The sequence below is a fragment of the Terrapene carolina genome, unplaced genomic scaffold, assembly GCF_002925995.2.
Source record: "Terrapene carolina triunguis isolate 2854851 unplaced genomic scaffold, T_m_triunguis-2.0 Scaffold926, whole genome shotgun sequence".
Classification (NCBI taxonomy): domain Eukaryota; kingdom Metazoa; phylum Chordata; order Testudines; family Emydidae; genus Terrapene; species Terrapene triunguis.
Window position 1 is genome coordinate 4,617,319 of NW_020665277.1, and position 20,341 is coordinate 4,637,659.

General features: G+C 42.5%; 1 protein-coding gene across 1 annotated transcript in view; it reads left to right on the top strand.

Annotated features, from left to right (window-relative positions):
* Positions 1-20,341, top strand: part of SYCP1 (synaptonemal complex protein 1) — a 64,698-nt gene that overhangs the window by 15,632 nt on the left and 28,725 nt on the right. The window contains exons 9-15 of the mRNA XM_029913816.1: positions 1,707-1,780; positions 2,793-2,901; positions 4,836-4,930; positions 6,437-6,621; positions 7,784-7,851; positions 9,033-9,094; positions 13,551-13,655. Coding sequence (XP_029769676.1) covers positions 1,707-1,780; positions 2,793-2,901; positions 4,836-4,930; positions 6,437-6,621; positions 7,784-7,851; positions 9,033-9,094; positions 13,551-13,655 — 698 coding nt within the window. The remainder of the gene's footprint in view (positions 1-1,706; positions 1,781-2,792; positions 2,902-4,835; positions 4,931-6,436; positions 6,622-7,783; positions 7,852-9,032; positions 9,095-13,550; positions 13,656-20,341) is intronic.

Below are 20,341 nucleotides of genomic sequence, written 5' to 3' on the forward strand. Positions count from 1 at the left end.
TCTATTGATCGTCATAATCTTGTCACACCTTTGTTGCCCTTCTCTAGGAACAGGCAGAATCCCACTGAAGATCACCTGAGCCTCGATTTCCTTAAGCGTCTTCCCCAGCCTAGCCTAGTCTCTCTTGATACGTTTCAGCGAGAATCTAGCCGTATCATTTGTTCCCATATGAAGGACAATCAGTGGATTCTTTCCTGCTCCCATTAGGATCCTCTTCAGCCTCAGGTCCACATCCTGTATCTTAGCACCTGGCAGACAGCACACCCTTCTGTTCTCTGGATCAGCTCTGGTTACAGGCCTGTCTATTCTCAGTAAGGAGTCCCCAATCACGTAGACCTGCCTTTTCCTGGTGATGGTGCAATTCTGTTCCCTCTGGCTGCAAGTCCTCTCGATTCCTATTCTCCCTTAAAATCCTCTGTAACCCATCCCGTATCCTCCTGGGGCTCATATTTGGTGTTATCTCCATTGACTCTTCCCCTCTTCCTATAGGACTAGCTGCTCTTCTCTTCTTCCTTGCCCTCTCACCTTCAATGACCACCTGCTGTGCCCCTTCTTCATTTTCCAACTTCGCAAACCTGTTCCTGAGCTCTATTTCTCCTTCACTAGCCCGTCTTTTCCTCTGTCTGGTTCTCTTAGTCACATGCATCCACTGTCCACTTTCCTCACCCAGCAGTCTCCCCTCAGAGTTATTTGGTCCTGCTTCCATCTGCAAGTCTGAGCTTTTCCCTTCAGCCTCCTCGTGTCTTTGCTCCATCATCTGCTCGAACCCCCTTCTAAACTCAACCAGAGTTTCCACCTGCATCTCCAATCCTCTGATCTTTTCTTCCATCAGCTCTATCAGGTGGCACTTCATGCAGACGAAACTCTTTTCAGGTACCCCCTCCAGGATCATGTACATGCCGCAGCTTCCACATCCAGTCATCTTCATTGTGTCTTCCACTGCTTGGGTCACTACCGTTGCTGCCTCTGTATCTGTCATAGCCTTCCCACGTAAATCCTGTTAGTCCGTGAAACACAAACCAAACCAAAACACCACCACCCACAGCAAAACAAACCCCCAACGAGCACCAAAACACTGCCAGAACACCAGACACTCCCTTCACTAGCCTGTCTATTCCTCTGCCTTCCTCTTAGTCTTCCCCCCCAAACTCCCCTTGCAAACTCCCACTCAAATTCCCCTGTTTACAGCTCTGTTTGTTGGCTCCTGTGCCGCTGCAGCTGTCTGTGCTGCTGCCTGTCAAATTTGTTCTTGTTTTACTTCTGTTTTAGGGTTTTGTATTAGTACATATCACCATAAGCATCTTTCAGACACTGTTTTTCTAATTATGGAGCCCAGCCCACAATGGCACTGCTTGTTTTCTGTAGTTACCTTCTTGATATATGATGAAGCTGCACTGGTTTATACCAGCAAAAAATTTGGGCTCATTAATTGCTTATTTACACTTAAGTCCCCAGCCTTGCATCATTTCTATACATGAAATTCTCATTGACTTCCCATTTTACATAATACTGGAATAAATACGTAGAGAGACAGTGCAAAAAATATTTTCTCTGAATGGTTCATAGCTTCAAACATAACCTCAGCAGTAAATCTATAATGAAAAAGCTATACAAATATACATATATTTTAAAATGATAATTATATTTGATTTCTTGAAGTATATTTAGTTTAAGTACTAAGTATTCACATTATTTTATTTCTGAAGTAAAAGAAGCAGCAGAAAAAGTAGAACAGCTTGAAAAAGAATACAAAATGGAAATAAATGTCAAGGAAAAGCAGGTTTGTTTAGTGTAAAGTCCAATTTGTACATTTTTATTTGGAAATATAATTTGCATTATATGGAGCAAAAATTTCAACTAATTTTGACTGATTTTTGTTGTTGTTGACTAATTTAGTTGGAGTGCAGAAAAACCAAAATAGTTCTTTAAAAGGTGCTTTGTCTGTAAAAGATTTTGTACTTTTGAAGGATGAAAATTATTATTATAAGTGATATTTAAATTGTGTGCTTTTTGCTTTGTGGTGTTTGAATTAAAATGTTAATGGGAGTTATATGCTATTATTTTTTTCACCACAAAGCACCATAAAAATAAGTACTGAGTTCTGACAGTCCTCATATTTGAGCAAGGTTCATTCCACATCTGCTGGTGAAGAAGAGATGGGGGAAGGACAATGATGCAGAAGCTGGGAGGAAGGATCAGGAAACAGATCAGACCAGGGACTGACTAGAGGAATACTGAGACTAGGAGAGGGAATAGGGTGTTGTCATGGTATTGAGGGAGCCAAGGAAGGTGGGCAGATTGTGGAAACTTGTGGTGGTGGTATTAGGAGTGTAATCAATAGTGTGGAAAGAAGGTTTTATTTCTTTATTTTTTTTTAAATCTGAGAAGGGTCAGAAGTTGGACCTGTTGGTTCATGGGGAGAATGGATCTGAGGAGTGTCAAGCAGTCTGACCAGGCACTGATGTAAGTGTAGGAAATGACAGCAGGAGACTACTTGAGAGTCTGAACGGATACTCCATTCTCCCTAAATATAAGTTTCTACACCTCCATCCTGTTGGAACTTACACTCTAGTTTTGATGGCAGATTTGCTGTCTCTAGACTGCAGCACCTTTTTTTGTTGGACATTTGGTTAATGCCTCCCTATTTTTTCTTGAGCAGTATTCATTTTTCTACAGTTATGTAATGAAATCCTAATCCTGCGTATAACGTACAAATGTGAAAATAATATGAAGTTAGTAATCTTTTCTAGACCTTGTTATTTATATATTGTAATTGCTCTTCACTTCATTAGCTATCAGTTTTGACTGTGCAAAGTGGTGAAAAAGACAATAAAATGAGAGACATCACAGTTCAGTTGCAGGAATCAAGGGATAAGATTATTGATTTAGAAGAAGCAACAGGTAAGAATTATAATCCGAATAGCATTATTTGTAATAGTGAAAGAGACAGAAAAGCTAGAGATTGATCATGGTGGTGTTATTCTTTTACTGAGCACTGGTGGAATTTGGGGCCTTGCAGATCACTTTCCTGTTTTGAAGCAGAAATTGGGTGAAATGGGAATTGGGTATTTTGTTAGTGTGATTTGTTTGTTTACAAAATATACACAAGTGCTGTTTCCTTGAATGGAATAGGTAACAAACATCGATTAAGCATATACTTTTTGTAGAAACCTCAGGTAAGGTGCCCCTGTCTCAGTCCTAAGAAGCAGTTGTCTTGCTCGCCTCTCACCCCAGGTAAAATCTCAAATTGCTAACAAACCCAGCTGCTTTTAAACACATCCTGTGTCCTTTTTTTCCCACCCTCAGCCCCTGCACATTACACCTGTGAAACCCTTAGTCCAAGGCTACTCACTGAGACCACGAGGCCTGGAAAAGTGAGCCTTGGCATTGTTCACCTGCTTCTTAGTACAAAGGAGTGTCAAAGCTGTAACTGCCAGACCAGTGCTTTAATCCGCACAGTCTCTTTAATTATAGACTTTTATAGATCACTGGCACCCTAATGGACAAACAATTAGCACCTTATGCCATAACAGTATGTTCAAACTTTCATCTCTAGGGTCTGGTCTACAATTATTTATTATTCTATTAAATAAGAGCCCCAGTCATGGACCAGGACCCCATTGTGCTAGGTGCTGTACAAACAAAAGAAAAGATAGTCCCTGCTCCCAAAAGTTCATAATCTAAGTATAAAATGAGACAACAGATGGTTACAGACAGATTGATGAGAGAGAACAAGAACATTGAGACACAGTGTTGTTCAGCATGGTAGGCTGTTTTTGTCTCAATACGCCAGCAGCTTTTGTAGTGGTATAATGGACGCATAGTTTTTGTATCGATGTAATAATTTGTTTTGGGGGTGTAGTTATTATTATTTGTGGTGGTTTTTTTTTTTTTTTTACTGCTAGTGTGGACACTGTTATACTAATATAGCTTATTCCCTTATAGGAATAAGCTATACTGGTATAACTGTGTCCACACTGTGGGAGGAGTTCCATTTTAACTATCCCAATATAGCTAAAAGGGTACAATTTTTGTGTAGACCACCCTAGGTCCCTAGTTACTGAAAGTTGTTAGTTTCCAGCAGTTGTTCAGCAGCCAATGAAATAAATGGTGGCTTCACTCTTCTCTATTGGACATGTTTCCACATCTCCAAAAAATACCATTACAGATGGCATTAGAGTTGACATTCTTGTAGGCAGGCAAAAGGCAAAGGATTGAATGGAGTTGGAAATTGAACTGCTTTTAGAAGGGGTCTTCCATTTCATGGTTGAGACATGTCAATGAGTTTTTGAGTGAAACTTGCAAAGGACAAAGAAAGGACTTCAGTCTTCTTAACTGTTAATCAGCCATTTTTAATTAAATTAAATACTTCTTAAAAATAGTGGTATGTTTTTAGTGATTTTTGACACAAAATTATATCATTTTATCAATAATTAAGTTATTTCTGTTTCCTTCGCTTTGTAAAATTGTGAGGAGAGTGCTAATTCATTGGGTAGATGAGGAATAATTAATATTCATTTTGGAGGGTTGTAAGTTTTATAGTTAGGTGTTTTTTTTATACCATGTTGTGCCTAGGATGGGTACATTTAATTAAATTTTATAAATAAAATATATATAAAGTACGGTACTCCTTGTATTTTATATTTACATAATGAAAAGTGATATGTATGCAGTGCTGTCTCATGTCTCTCTCCTAAACCGTTGAGATAGATAAATTATTTAAGTGGCATATATCGTACAAATTATTGTAGAGTACAATCAAATTTATTGTTTGGTACATGACATAATGTTTAGAAACATTAGTGTATATCTTATCTGTAACAATTGTCATTTAGAACAACAAAAAGAAATGTTAAAAGAATCACAGAGCAAACAGAAACATTTGATGGGAGAACTGGAAGAAGCTAAAGTTTTGCTGCAAAAAACAGAGGTATGACTTGCTCTAACTTTTTTTTACAAATCAAAATGTAATATAAATAAGGTAAATGTGTAATTTGTACAAGCAATTGTCAGTACTTTTCATCCAAACCCTGAATTGTAATTGCTTGCTACTACACATTGTGACGAGTTGGACCCCCCTTCTGGGATGCCATCTGATGTACTAGGATTTCACTGAACCTCTCCTTCTCCACCAGCCTGGATTCCCACTCCCTGTTTTGCTGAATTAGGTTCCCCGGCCTCTTGCAGCACACACACACACAGGTAGGGCCACACCCAGCTACAGCCAGACTGAAGTCAGCTCTGTGTGGGAGGACTCCCCCAGCACTCACGTGCACACCCCTTTTGGGAGATAAACCCAAAATAATACTGTCTTGCGCTGTGCAGATTTTTTTTATACAGTGCAAGCTCATAAAAATCTGCCCTCTTCCTCAATGTGAAGAGAGATGTGCACGACTTCTTCCCCCCCCTTAGAAATTACATAAACTGGGTTTAATAATAAACTAAATAAGTTTATTAACTACAAAAGGTAGATTTTAAGTGTCTAAAGGGATAGCAAACAGAACAAAGCAGATTACCTTAGTAAATAAACAAAAGTCGCAAACTGAGTTTAACACACTGGATAGGTAGGATACAAATTAGCAAATTCTCACCCTGAGTGATAAACAGGCTGGCAGATTCTTAAGGCACAAGTTGCCTTGGCTTTCCCAGGTTTTCTTACACAGGCTAAAAATCCTTCCAGCCTGAGACCAGCACTTCCCACAGTTCAGTCTTTGTTCCTCAGGTATTTTCAGGTGTGTTGTTGTAGGGAGGGTAAGGCCACTCATGTTGTCATTGTCCCTCTTTTATATCTCCCCCCCACTTGCTGGAAAGCTTTTTTGCTGTGACTTGGGTCAAACAGTTCCCATTGTGTAGAGCGATCTCTGAGAGGTTTCTATTGCACACAGTTCCTGGGGTAATCCTTATGCTTGTGTGCATTGTCTTCAATAAGCCACTAACATTATTTGGCCTCATCCAACGTAGCACATTTGAAATACAGAGACAGCTTCAGATACAAAAATGATACATGCATACAAATTGGATAAACACATTCAGTAAATCATAACCTTCCCAACAGGGCCGGCTCCAGGCACCAGCTTCTCAAGCAGGTGCTTGGGGCGGCTGCTCCGGAGAGGGGCGGCACGTCCAGGTATTCGGCGGCAATTCGGCGGACGGTCCCTCACTCCGCCTGGGAGTGAAGGACCTCCCGCCAAATTGCCGCCGCAGATCACGATCGCGATCCCGGCTTTTTTTGTTTGTTTGTTTTGGCTGCTTGGGGCGGCCAAAACCCTGGAGCCGGCCCTGCTTCCCAATGAGACCTTACATGAGCCATCTTGTATAAAGTACATTTCAGATATGTATACCCATATCATAACCATATTTCCATTAAGAATATGGGGGGTAACGTCTTACACATATTTACAACAAATTTTATTTTTTTACACTTCTTTCTATTTAGACTGCTCAGAAGAGTTTAGAAACCGAATTACGGACTGCAATGAAAACCTTAATTGAAGTCACTGTAGAAAAAGAAGCACAAATGGAAGAACTTAAAGAAACTAGGGCTTTGCATGCCTCAGTGGTTGAAGAATTTGAAATTGCTGTTTCTAATTTGAAAGAGTTGCTGAAAAGAGAACAAAATAGGTTAAAAAGATTTTTACATTTAGAGTGAAAGGATGATCTTGCGATTTAAGGCACTAAACAGTGTTCAGTTCCCAGCTCTTCCGTAGAGTTTTCTGTGTGACCTTGAGTAAACTACCTAATCTCCGTGCCTCAGTTTTCTACCTGTAAAGTATCATCCTTAATTTCCCACATCCTTTGGGGTTTTTTTTCTGAATAGTTAGCTTTTTAGGACCGGTTCTTTCTTTTAGTGTGTCTATGTTGTATTTAGCACAATGTGGCCCTAATCTCAGTTGGGACCTGTAGGCAGTACTGCAATAGAAATATTCAATAATAATAAATGTAGTGATATGGACATTCAGTGGGTATATAATAGTATTACTCTTTAGTGCTACTTAATGTTCTTTCATTTCATTTGTTATTAAAATGTTTGGGGTTTTTTGCAAGAAGTAATTGATGGTAATCAAAATTAATCTCAGCAAAACTAGAATTTGATCTATAAAGTGGGTATTTTATTCAATTCTTTTAATGGAGTTTTTCAGGAGATTGACTGCATTGCACTATAATGTCATGTCACTAGTAGAAACTGTCTCTCACATAAATTGGTGTAAATCTGGAGTAACTGCACTGACTTTTCAATGATTACTCCAGATTCATAGTGGTCTAAGGGTAAAATCTGGACATGATTTTTTTTTTTTAAATGTAACATTTACTTTAAAAAAAATCTAAATGTTGGGAACGTATCTTTTTATCAATTTATTTTTAACTAATTTTTTTTAATTACACCTCTACCCTGATATAATGCGACTCGATATAACACGAATTTGGATATAACGCGGTAAAGCAGCGCTCCGGGGGGGCGGGGCTGCGCGCTCTGGCGGATCAAAGCAAGTTCGATATAATGCGGTTTCACCTATAACGCGTTAAGATTTTTTTGGCTCCCGAGGACAGCGTTATATCGGGGTAGAGGTGTAATTTTATTATGCCTGGTATTCAAGCAACATGTTGAAAGAATGTTTGTTACTTAAATTTCTCACAGCTTACTTGCCTATATGCATAGTATATTTACCTATCTGCTTGTTAGCAGGCAGAAAGACATATTGTATTTCCAATAGAAATATGACTGACTTTTCTAGTTTAAATCCTACATGGAAAAATATTGTTTTTTAATTATGCTTTTAAATAGATTGAAGCAACTTGAAGAAGAGTCAGAAATACTTGCCTCAGAGCTCCAAAATAAATCTATTGAACTGGGTAAGATTTGCCAAAAAAGGAATAAGTTGTTTTGCAAGAGCTGGTTACAGGTAAAAAGATCAGTATTAGTTCTCTGAGAAGGTTGGTGTTATCTGTATAATACCCACTCCAGTGTCTTGTATTTTGATTCATGATGTAGTATGTGTATGATCAATGTGTGGGAGATCCTCTGGTGGTGTAATGTTGATGAGTGCCTGTCTTTTTTAGACTGCTCTAAATTATACTGAGGATCGGTTCCAGGATTGAGGAAGTAGAAAGATGACAACATAAACTACCTTTTCTTCTTTTTCCCAGATCCCTTGCGAAGCAGAATTTGAATTGATCCAGAATGCTGGCCCTAAGATTTTCATTACTTTAATATTCTTATAAATAAATAAATAAAATAAATTATATATATATGCCTTATGCAAAAATATTTCTGCCAAAAGGTGTTTTTTGAACTGTTTGTCTTGAATATTAGCAATCATTATTTGTGGTGTGTGATTGGTGTCTAAAAAACAGTACTACGGAATTTACTTCCTGGTTAATAAAAGTTGCAGCTATTCAAACAGGAGGAGGAAAATCAGTGAGATTTCAGGATAGCCATGTGAACACTTGTGGTCCAAATCTTTGTGCAAGAAGACATTTGCATAAGTATTCTGAAACTAGCTTTCTCTGTACATTCTTGCAAACAACAATTCACTTATAGATGTGTATGTGGAAAACATAAGTAGCTTTGTGAATACCACTGAAGTGAATGATTTAATTTTTATTGAAATGTATGTTCACTAGTACTTTTTTGAAGTATTTGTCCAGCTCAGCTTTCAATTAAGTCATGTTACCAAGCTATAATTTAGAGCAGGATATAGCCTTGAGTCAAGATTTCTGGATTTGGGCCAGTGTCTTTTTTAACTCCATAGAAAAATATATTCAGTGGTAAAATATAAATTAATTTTCATACATGACTTGAAACTAAAAATAAAAAGGCAATATGTTTGGCCCTGATTCAGCAAGATACTTCAGTACATTTTGTAATTTTGAGCACATGCAGTGCCAATGAAGTCAATAAAGCTACACATTTGTACAAAATTAAGTACTTTATTGAATTGGGGCCTAAAAAGCTTTTGAGGGGGAAAACAATGTTGATAATATATAAAATTGTATCCATTTTGTATTATATCTTTACATTGTATTTGCTGTAGAAGAGATGGCCAAACTAAAAAGTGACAAAGAAACACAACTTGAAGATCTGACAGAAGCCTTGGTAAATATAAATTGTCCTACATGTTAATAGTCTAAAGCAGTGGTTCTTAACCTTTACTGCAGCCTGCACCCCTTTGGTTCTCAAAAATATATTCTCGCACCCTTTATCAAAAATTATTGAAGTAGGTCAGTTCTTTAAACCTAGATATATTGTAACTATAGAATGAAAGAGAGAGAATTATATATTTATTTTAATTTCACAGTTAAAATTTAACACAGTAATCATTAAAAATGTATAATGTTAATAAATACATAGGTTTGATGAAACAAAGTAGTTGTACTTATGTGCCTATGCTTAATTTGTGTTTTCGATGATTTACCTTCTAAAAAAATCTGGCATGTCTCTCACCCCCAGAAAGGGCATCTCACACCCCCAGGGGATGCGTGCACCCCAGGTTAAGAACCACTGGTCTAAAGACATTTATTTTTCGTTTGGGGTCCAGCGTCCCTTCTAGAGGCTTCCTAGAGACCCATATCAACCATCTCCAATCTATTCAAAAGCTGCCACTAAACTTAACTTTCTAACCGATCATTTAGACTATTTCACTCATCTCTTTTGAAGTCCCTGAATACTACTTCTGGTTCCCCTTTGCCCGGGCCTTCCACAACTCCACCATAGCCTACGTCTTGGACTTCGTCTCTTATGTTTGTTTCCTGTGTATGGCTATGAAATGAGCCTTGATGCCCTATTCATTTTCTTCTTCACTTCCATCCTTTCGCATGCCATCTCCTATGGATGGGATGACCTAGTCTTGGTATGCCAAGCATTCACCCTGTCTTCATTCAGATACCTTTCTAAATACTAATTTCTTCCATGATGTTTGCAAACTCCTACCCCTGTTGAACTCCTCTGACATTACATTTGAGGCTGAAGTGTGAAATGAATTCCAATAATAATTTTAAAAAATGATTTAATGCCACCTTCTGGGATCCCCACTGTGGTCGGTTTTTTCTGTAACTTTTAGTTTGTAAAACTAGAATCTAAGTTCTTTTAGAGCGACTGTCCAAATAAATTATGCCCAAATAAATTTGTTAGCCTCTAAGGTGCCACAAGGACTCCTCATTTTTTTTTGCTGATACAGACTAACACAGCTACCACTGAAACCTGTCTATTTTGGTGTTCAGTATGGATTGTTAAACTTCTAACTTCACACAAAAAGTGCTATAGAATTTTGAGACTATTATGTTTAACAAAGAGCATGTCTACACTTTGAGCTGGAAGGTATACATTTCAACACGAGACATACTTGTGCTTTTTCTGATCAAGCTAATGTGCTACAAATAAGAGTGCAGCTGCAGTGGCATGAGCAGTAGGTGGGGCTAGCCACTCCAACTACTTACCTGTCCAAGAGGCCAGTATATGTTCGAGGCAACTAGCTGCCTGCATTGCCACGGCTACCCTCTTATTTTTAGCATGCTAGTGTGATCAGAGCTAATGTGTGTGTGTCTCCTCAAGCTGGAATTTACACCTTCCAGCTTGAAGCATAGACAGTCTCATCAAAGTACTCACACTAGGGTATCCTATATACTTTTCACATTTTTACAGACATGATGTGGGATTGCGGGAAGTGTGTGAGCCTTTTGTGGGTGCTTACAGACACTTTTGAATTTCCCATTGGAAATACTTCAATGGAATTACATTTTCTCCCTACGAGGCACTATTTTTTCCTGTATGTTAGGCATAACAAGGAATTGCAGTTCTACCAACCTTTTCCCCAGTGAATCGTTATGGAAGGGAATGACATGTACTAGAAATTTCCCTTTAGGGAAGTACCTTCAGGAACTGGTGCTGACCCTCTAACAGAGTGTGCCTGCTCTCCAGCACTCCTTGCCTGGGGTAGCTCTGTAGTACTCTGCCTCTGTTTCCCTCTTCTTCAGAGCCTCTTTAATAAACTCCACATACACAAGTTGGTGCTGGAGATGTGGCTTGGCCCTCTGGTCAAGTCACAAACAACACCTTCTGGGGTAGCAAAAGTCCTATTAAAAAGTCCATACAAACAAAATGTGTTTTTCTGCCCTTTGTGGGCTTCTCTTCAGCTTATTTTCTGAACGCTCTTTTCTGCTGCTTTCTGGGCTACTTTTGAGTCTCTCTGATACAGAACACTGTCCCCCAGGCTGGTTCCCCGGGAGTACTTGCCTGCCAGCCCTCAGCTCTTTTGTAAGGCCCATGTGTCAGGCTGGGAAGGAGCTAATTAATTAGGGCATTGGTGGAACTGGTCACATCCCCTCTTACAAGGGAGCCAGTCACCTGTGACACTGCCAGTATGAATTCCTTAAATCCAGTAGATTCTTATACTAGTGCCAATCACTGTATTATCTGAGTACTCTTAATTTTTATTAGATTCGCATAGTATGGTTCATAGTGAATTTCATGGTCCTCTTTCCGTTCCGTCATCTGTGGGGTTTACCCAGGCATGGGTTGGGAGGCATTTCCAGCATTGACATTGAGTGAGGGCGGGATGCGGGAGAGGGAGTAGTATGTATTCTTTGTTGTGTAAAAATATGACTGAAAATAACCCATATACTTAATAAATCTTCTCAGCTTACTGGTACATTTTAAAAGATACATTTTAAAACATTTTCCTTTATTATTTAGGAGAGGTCAGTAAAACTTCAAAAAGATTTGGAGCAGCAGCTAGTGTGTGAACAATCAGAAAAAATGATATTAATAAAAGAGAGAGAAATTAGGGACTCTGACCACTCAGAGTTTAAGGTTAGACCATGTGGATTTTCTTGTTAATTATACTTAAAATTTCATTTTATTTATGTTACCTCTTGAATTAACTATTTCAAAAGTTATAGCTAATTTTTGTCGATTTTTCCCCCCAAGGGAAGTTGCTTTTCTTTGAGAATCGCCTGTACATAAGATTCTCATTTATAGTGATGCGCATGCCCAGCTCACAGAGGTTGGCAAACTGTAGATAGCAGTGCCTGTTGGGGCACTACAAGTGCCCCTTTATAGACAAAACCTTCAGGGGTCTGAAGCTATAAAAAGGATTCAGGGCCCCAGTTGCCACAATTCCTTCACTGGAATTGTATCCCACATCATTCGATCAGGTGGGGAGGGTTCTTCCCCTTAGAACAGACTGAGGGGCCAACTAGGGTGACCAGACTTCCCAATATTATCAGGACCGTCCTGATATTAGGGGTTTTGTCTTATATATGCTACTATACACACAGCCCAAGCCCTCGCAAAGTGTCCTGATTTTTCACACTTGCTATCTGGTCACCCTAGGGACAACTACAGGTCCTATGAATCCTAGATTCGGCCAGCAGTGACTCCTTGTTACAGATCTGGTTAAGCTTCCCCTGCTAGGCACTCAACAGATTGCAGTGAGGGGATGCAAATACTGACTCCCACATGCCTTTAGTTTGCTGGGGCTGGGTGGTGGTTAGCATTGTCCCTGGCTTTGGGCATTTAGGCACTCCAAGTGCAGATTTTGTGTCTGACAACTTTTGGCAGTGGGGATGCTATGGTCCAAATGCATATCTCCTGAAACGAGTGCCATCTCCTGCAAGCCTCCCCAGCAGCTCTTGCTTGTTCCCTAGAATCCTATTGAATGTGTTAGCCTTGTGTTTAACCCTTCAGGGGCATGTGATAGTGAAAGCCATCAGTCAGATTGTGCACAGGATTCTAAAACACTTACTCTTTACTTAACAGCACGAGAGAGAGGCAGATTTAGATTAAATAATAAATACACCTATTTGTGTTTTCCTTGCCTCAATTTTGTTACCACTTTGAAGAGTTTTTTTGGGCATGGGCAGAGTCCTCTGCGGTGTCTGGGATCCTTCTGTCACTACACAGCCTTTCTAGGTCAGCTAACTTTCTCTGATCTTGGCTGGTCCCACAGTTAAACTGGACCATCCCAGCTCCTCCCCACACCCCCTCCCAGGTGAAGGCATGTCCATTTCATCCTCACTGCAGTCAAAGTTTCCTGTTTGTCTCAGTGAGTCTGTCACTCATGTTATATGGCCCACCAATAATACCTGGTTCCTTTGCTACTGGGGATTTTCCACTCCCCCTCTCTGGAGAGGAGATGGAGGGACTAGCTTCTCCCAGCCTGTGCCAACCTATTGGCCCAAGGTGTTTCTACCTTAATAGGCAACAGTTTAAGGTTTAATGATTGACTGTTGCTCTTGGTCTGGCAGAAAATGGTGGATTCCACATCCACGTTCCATGATACAACAATTTCATAAGAACAACTTCATAATATCAACTAGAATTAATAAATTGTACATAGACAGATTCCCCAAATCATTAATGTAGTCTAACTTGGTTGCAATGTATATGTATTTATTACACGATGTTACTTATGGTCCTACATTTGATTGTGTAAATAGAAATTATATTAAAAAATATGCTCACGTATACTAGGGTTGAATTTAGCCAATTAAGCGTATTCTTTATATGTCCAAGCCCTAATTTTGTAAATTTTGAGCTCAATGTTCTTAAACAGGAACAAGTTCAAGAACTTTTATCTGAAAAGAAACATCTTGAGATCACTATTGAAAAATTACAAAAGAGAGAAAAAGAGATGAAGGATATTCTTCAAATCAGAGAGGTCTGTAGAAAGGGTGACTTTTTTCTCAGAAATATCTTATTGATATAATGCTCTTGAATATCCTGATTAGTGACTTACAGAAATTATTGTGCATGCAATGAAATTAATAGACAGCAGGTTTAAAATAAATACAAGGACGTACTTCTTCACACAATGCACAGTCAACCTGTGGAACTCGTTGCTAGGGGATTTTGTGAAGGTTAAAAGTATAATCGGGTTCAAAAAAGAATTAGATAAGTTCATGGAGGATAGGCCCATCAATGGCTATCAGCCAAGATGGTCAGAGATGCAATGCCATGTTCCAGGTGTTGCTAAACCTCTCTCTGACTGCTAGAAGCTGGGACTGGACGACAGGGAATGGATTACTCCATAATTATCCTGCTTTGTTAATTCTTTCTGAAGCATCTGGCACTGGCCAGTGTCGGAACACAGGATACTGGGCTAGATAGACCATTGGTCTGACCCAGTATCACCATTTTAGTGTTCTTATGAGTTTTTACATTACATATATTACATTTAAAAATCCAGGAGAAGAAATGTCCTGTCAGGAACCAAGGAGGCTCTCCTCTGCAAGTGCCCTGGCAACTCGGCACACTTCTGATTCCAGCAGGGAGAAGAGTTGGAAGAAAGTTGACACTGGCATCAGGAGTCCTAGAACTGATGGGTACTCCAGTACTGCAAAAGAACGGTTATTCACGTTCTTGTAACTGTTCTTCAAGATGTGTTGTTCGTGACCAAGGTCTTAATTAGTGGTAAGACGATATGGGAATGGCCCAAAGGGGGCAGGATGTCTACCATAGAGTCTGCATCATCCCTAACTTTTTCTGCCTTAATGCTCCGACCCTGTGCGACCCGGCGGAGCAACTGCTGCAATATCCTGGAGTCTTCCAGGGCTGAGGCAATGGTAGAGCCTGCAAGCGCCTCATCTGGGGAAGATGAGGAGGCAGCCACTAAGGGAGGTGGTTGTTCCCTTCCATCCCCGCCGGAGGAATCACATGAGCCAGTGGGGACAGTGATGGGCTGGGCTGGTCTTGGTGTTGAGAAGCGCACCAGCGTCGACATCGCCCCCCAGGTCGGTGCCAGAGGCACGGTTAGGTAGTGTGTCTGCGCCATGGTGGTCATCGACATTGGTGCAGGCAGTGTTGATGGCAGTGTCGGTGCCTTAGCAGGGGCCGGTGCCACAGTCAGTGCCGAGGGTGCTGTTGGTGTCGTGACCTGAGCCCCTGGAGCCGAGCGCACTGCCGAAGGGGCTGCTGCTGTTGGTGCCGACATCGGCAATGTTGACTCAGACGCCAGCATCAACACCGGAAGTAGCTGCTCAGCCGTGGTGGGACAAAGGTAGCAGACACAACTGAAGTGGCACCCGAGCGAGGGCCTTGTCTCCAATCCTGGGCTTGGTGGAAACCCCATGGAGTCCAGAAGGGCAACTGAGCTGGGTTCTGCCATTGAGGGGCCCACTGCCTCGGTCAGGACCTCCTATGGTGCCTGGAGCGATGACCTTCTGCTCCCACTATAGTCGGAGCGGTACGAGTCCGACTCAGAAGCCTCGGAATATGAGGACCAAGGTGGCGCTGCACCTTTTGATGTGGAGCATCGGGAGTCCGGGGACTTTGCTCCCTGGATGGAGGTGCTGGCATCTGTGGTTGGCGACGGGGAACAGCGTGTTGTTATAGCCGGCTTTTCCTTAGACTGCACAGTATGGGATGGAGCCTGCGATGCCAACGTCTTCTCCTGTGTGGGTGGCGAGAACAGTGCAGTGAGTCTGAGCAGGTTCTGCACTGCCCCAAATGCTTCAGGACTGGACGGAAGCGGCAGGCTCTCTGAGGGGTTCGGCAAACATGATTGGTCCGGACTCGACTGCCTCGCCTCAGCAGGCGTCGACATGGCCACCCCTAGTGTCTCAAAGCCGGGGCCCTATTGTGGTGCTACTGATGGCTGGTCTCTGGGTCTAGGTATTGGGGATCGACCCCTTTAAACCCTCTCCTTTTTCTGCACTGGCGACTGGGACCCGTGCCGAAGGCTGAAGTGTCCTCGAGACGCTCCATGATGGTGCTGAGGCTCCTTGGGCACGTCTTTCTTTGGTGCCTGGTCTCTTGAAGAGGGCGCCGGCACGCTCCACACTGAAGACAACGTTCTGGTGGTAGGGTCCCCGGAGTGGGGTCCGACTGTGGTTGAAGAGCTGCCTCCATGAGGAGGATTTTAAGCTGCTGCTCGCTCTCTCTCAGGGTTCTTGGTTGGAACTCCCGACAGATTATACAGTGGTCTTTTTGGTGACCTTCGCCCAGACATTGTAGACAAGATGTGTGGGGGATCACTCTTTGGCATGCATTTCACTCAGTCCTTGCAGGTCTTGAAACCCAGGGATCGCGGCATGCCCCAGGTGGCAACGAGAGTGGGAAGCAGGAGGGAGAACCCCCATAACGGAACATATGACAAATTAACTAGGTAACAAACTAAACTAACTGACTAAACAAGAAGAATACAATGAGAGTGGAGCTGCTAAGCCACTTGCTGGAGCAAGAGCCGGGGAAGTTCCAGCTACCGTCACTGGCGGTCTGAAGGAACTAAGGGAGTGGCGGGTCAGCAGAGATCTACATTGGGCGCCATGAAGGCGCAACTCCAGGGGGCGCCCAGGCCGACCCTACGGTGGCTGCTAAGGGAAAAATCTTCCAGCTACTGTGCACGTGCGTGCGCACACCTGATTGGAATTGACATAAACATTCTCTCGAATAGGAGAACATCAGAGCTGACCTCCTCGGCACTGACACTGGAAGAGAGAAGCCCAGGACATTTTGAATCCAGCACAGAGCGCTTGAAGCTGCATTTGCAGCAGTGAAAATCATGGGTTCCCTGGAAGGAGGTCTTTAAGTCCAAAGACATATTACTGAGGCATTCCAGTTCCAGAGACAGTGGCAGGGCACCAATATCAAAGAAAGCCAGAGAGACTTTGGCCCCTATATCAGCTTTGGCACTGAGATACCTTCAAGCCCCGACCATGACACTGACTAAGAAATCACTTCAGGCACCAAGGTTTGAGGGTTTCACTTTCACTGTGTCTCAAGCACCAATATTGGTACCAGTACTGACCCTGGTACTTGTACCAGCACCATCCTTGCTGGACCCACACCTGATGGCACCACCATTCCTGAAGAAGATTTTCTCCTTTTCCTCTCCTGGCTACAACAGCAAGTCCTCCTCAGAGAAACTGGAATGATACCCTAGGAGATACCCAAAGGACAATCAGTACCTGGCCCTCTGCAAAATGGTAGTGAATGGACCACCCACAACCTAGACAGTATCAATATGAGATGCCACCATGGCTGTATTGCCCATGGGGCCTGCCGTCCCATCAGCCCTGGAGTCACTCCCCATGGTAAAAGCCTCCACGAGGGGGAGAAGGAGATCTTGCTATCTGTTGTCACTTCCTCACCGGAATTGGAAGAGCAGGAAGAAGAGCCAATAGGGCAGGCTAGGGAGACACTCCAGTTTCCCTCAATGCCCAGGGAATTCTCTTCCTCACCTGATGAGGCTATCGATTTGGCCCTGGTGCCAACAGTGGATAACTTTTGGGTATTCCAGGAACTCTTGTCTGAAGTTGCAGATACCTGGGCTGTCAAAACAAACATAATCCAAAAGAATATCCATAAACTATTTGACATTTGAGTTACATACTGTCCACAATAATTGCCTTACCTATTAATGACAATTTGTACTCTGCAAGCACCTTGGAATACCTGAGCCTCACTCCTTCTGACTTCAGGTTGAAAAGTGGTATTAAGTACCACTGAAGGGGCTCAATCAGTTCTGTGCACACACTATCCCAAGGTCACTCTTACTGGTGTTTACAAGAGAAAATAAGGCCTGCCAAAGGACAAGAATCCAAAGAAACTTTTCAGTTGGAAGGCATACTCTTTGGCCTTCTTGCAGTTCCTCATGGCAAATTAACAGGTGTTATTCATGAAATACAGCTTCTTGGTGTGGGAAAGTGTGACCCCCATTCCTTTCCAATTTACTGCAGGACTACAGTGTTGAACTGAAGGATGAAGTGAGAGAAGGGCAGATGATAGGCAAAGTGGCATTACAGGCAACCATGGATGAGTTGGACACGGCCACCCAGTCCACAGCCATGGCTATCACAATGCTGAGAATCTTGGGTGCAGGCGTTGGGCATCCCCAAAGAGGTCCAAGCAACCATTGAAGATCTGCCATTTGAGGGGATGGTCCTATTCAGTTCCAGGACAGATTACATAGACTATGGTTGCTAGACATCAGTCCCCTGGACTGGAACCTGGAGTAGTGGGCTGACCCATGTTTCCCTACCAGCTACTGGGAAGGTAGCTCCACTGCCCAGAATGTGCTGAAGACTAATTCAGACAGTCCAGAGGGACTTTGATACCCTGAAAGAGGAAAACTATAACTAGAGGGCCAAGTCATAAAGAGGGTGCACCCTGAGTCATGAGGAAGGAGCAATTGAGTCCAGCAAGAGAGAGAGAGACCATGGGGCAAACAACTGAAGGAGGTGGTGTCAGACTGGTTGACTTCAATATATTATTAACAAGATTGATGGGGGGCCTCCCCTTCTTCCCTTTGCAACCTGTTTCCTATACCACCTATCAGTGAATATTGCCTTTTTAGTAGCCATTACATCACATCAAAAGTTAGGGGAGATTCAGGCCCTCAGGGCATGTCCCTGTCTACAGTATTTCATAAGGACATGGGTACTCTCAGGTCTTGTCCCAAGTTCCTGCCTAGAGTTGATTCAGAATTCCAGAGGAACCAATTTATCTGACTTTCATTTTTCTTCCACAAGTCTCACTCAACACAGATGAAGTTAAACTTTGCACACTTGATGCAGTAACAGCACTGTCTTTTTACATTGACAGAATCGTTCAGAGAAACACAGATTATTTGTGGCCTTTGCTGATAGGGTAAAGGGGCAACTTATGTTCTCTCAGATTGTCTAAAGTGGGTCTCCAGCTGTATAGGGACATGTTATGATTCAACCAGGTTAAATGCACCTAGTCTCATTAGAACTCACTCCACTACAGCTCAGGCAGCCTCTGCTGTCCCAGTCAGGCAGCCTAATACAGGCCAGCTGTGCTTGTTAGGTTGACCAAAGACTGGCTCCGCTGCAGACCCTGATTCCTGACAGTGCTCCTGCCTCAAGGGCACTTACTTGGGGCCTGTTTTTTTCTGGGTACTTCCGATGAAACTCTCATAATAAGTCTGGGGTTTGGATGTTCTCTGTCAGTTACCAAGACTGCTTGTCCAGCCTGTAGCCTTTCCAGTCCACCAGGTACTGGAGCCTTTCCCTAACTTGTTGAGAGTTGAGGATTCAATGGACAAAATACTCCTCTTGTCTGCAGACTGTTATGGGTGGCAGATTAGAGCGGTTTGGGTATGGGTTCCTGGTGTAAGGCTCTAAAAGTGAGATGTCAAGGATGAGTGTATCTTCAAGGACTTGGGCAGCTGTAACCTGAAGGTCACTGGGTTCATCTGTTCTACAATCTTGAAAGACTCAGATATTGGTAGTCTAGTTTGGTAAATCAGCTCAATTTAAGGTTCTGGGCAGAGAGCCCAATCTTCTCCCCCTACATCCAGATTAGCAGTCTTGGTCTGGGGCTTCTTTAGGGGACTGCAGGTGTTCTTTGAGCTGCAAGTTAGGTGGGAGACCAAATCTGCAGCAGCTGCCGTACTGGGAAACTCACAGGTAAGTGTGAATGGAAGCAGGGGTGAAAGCCCTAACGTGCAAAGTATGGACTATTTTGCGTAGCACAGCAGGGAAAGCCAGTAACATTGGTGGTAACTCAGGAAGCAGTGAAGATGCTACTCCAAGATTTGATTGACCCTTTCCATTTGCCCATTAGTCTGGGTGATAGGTAGACAAGGTGAGAGACTTGATGCCAAGGAGTCTGAGAAATTCCTGACAAAATCAGGAGCTGAACTGAGGACTCTGGTCTGATAAAATGCCCATTGGTGGTAGCAGAAGATGTTTTCCATGAAGAGCCAAGACATCTCATGTAGTAGGAACAGTATAGAACGGGTTGAGGAGCTCTCTTCTTGTTAGGAGGTCAATGACGACCCGGATTATTGAGTGTCCCTTGGGAGTGTGGAAATTTACAGTGAGGTCCATTGATATAGTAGACCAAGCATGTGGAGGTGTGGGCAAAGGCGGAAGGAGACCTAAGGGTCTTGAACTTGGGTTTTTGGTATGGGTACAGAGGTCGCAGGACCTTATATAATTCTTGATGAAAGCTTATTCTCTTGGCTAGCAGAAGCTCCTTGAAACTGGATCCCAGGTCTTGAATTGGCTAAAATGCCCTGCAGGCAGCAAATTGTAGCATTGTTTCAATACCTGAAGCCTAACTTATCCCTCCAGAACAGAAATACAACTCTTGTGGTAGAGGAGGCCATTTTGTAGTCAGAACTCTGACTCAGGTTGGGTACCCACATTGTTCAGAGTCTGTCAGATCTGGGTTGTGAATGTGTCGTTGGAGGGCAGGGAGTAGATGGAGAAAGTCAGACTGCTGTCAGTCATCTTGTTGACAAAGCTGGACATCTTGAGCATGGTGGCAGAGAATTCATCGCCTGCTTCAAGATATTGTCTTTGTGGGACAAGGCATCTATCTTCCCGTTTTTGTCACCAGGTGATAACTTACAACAGAGGCAAAGTGAGAAAAGAAGAG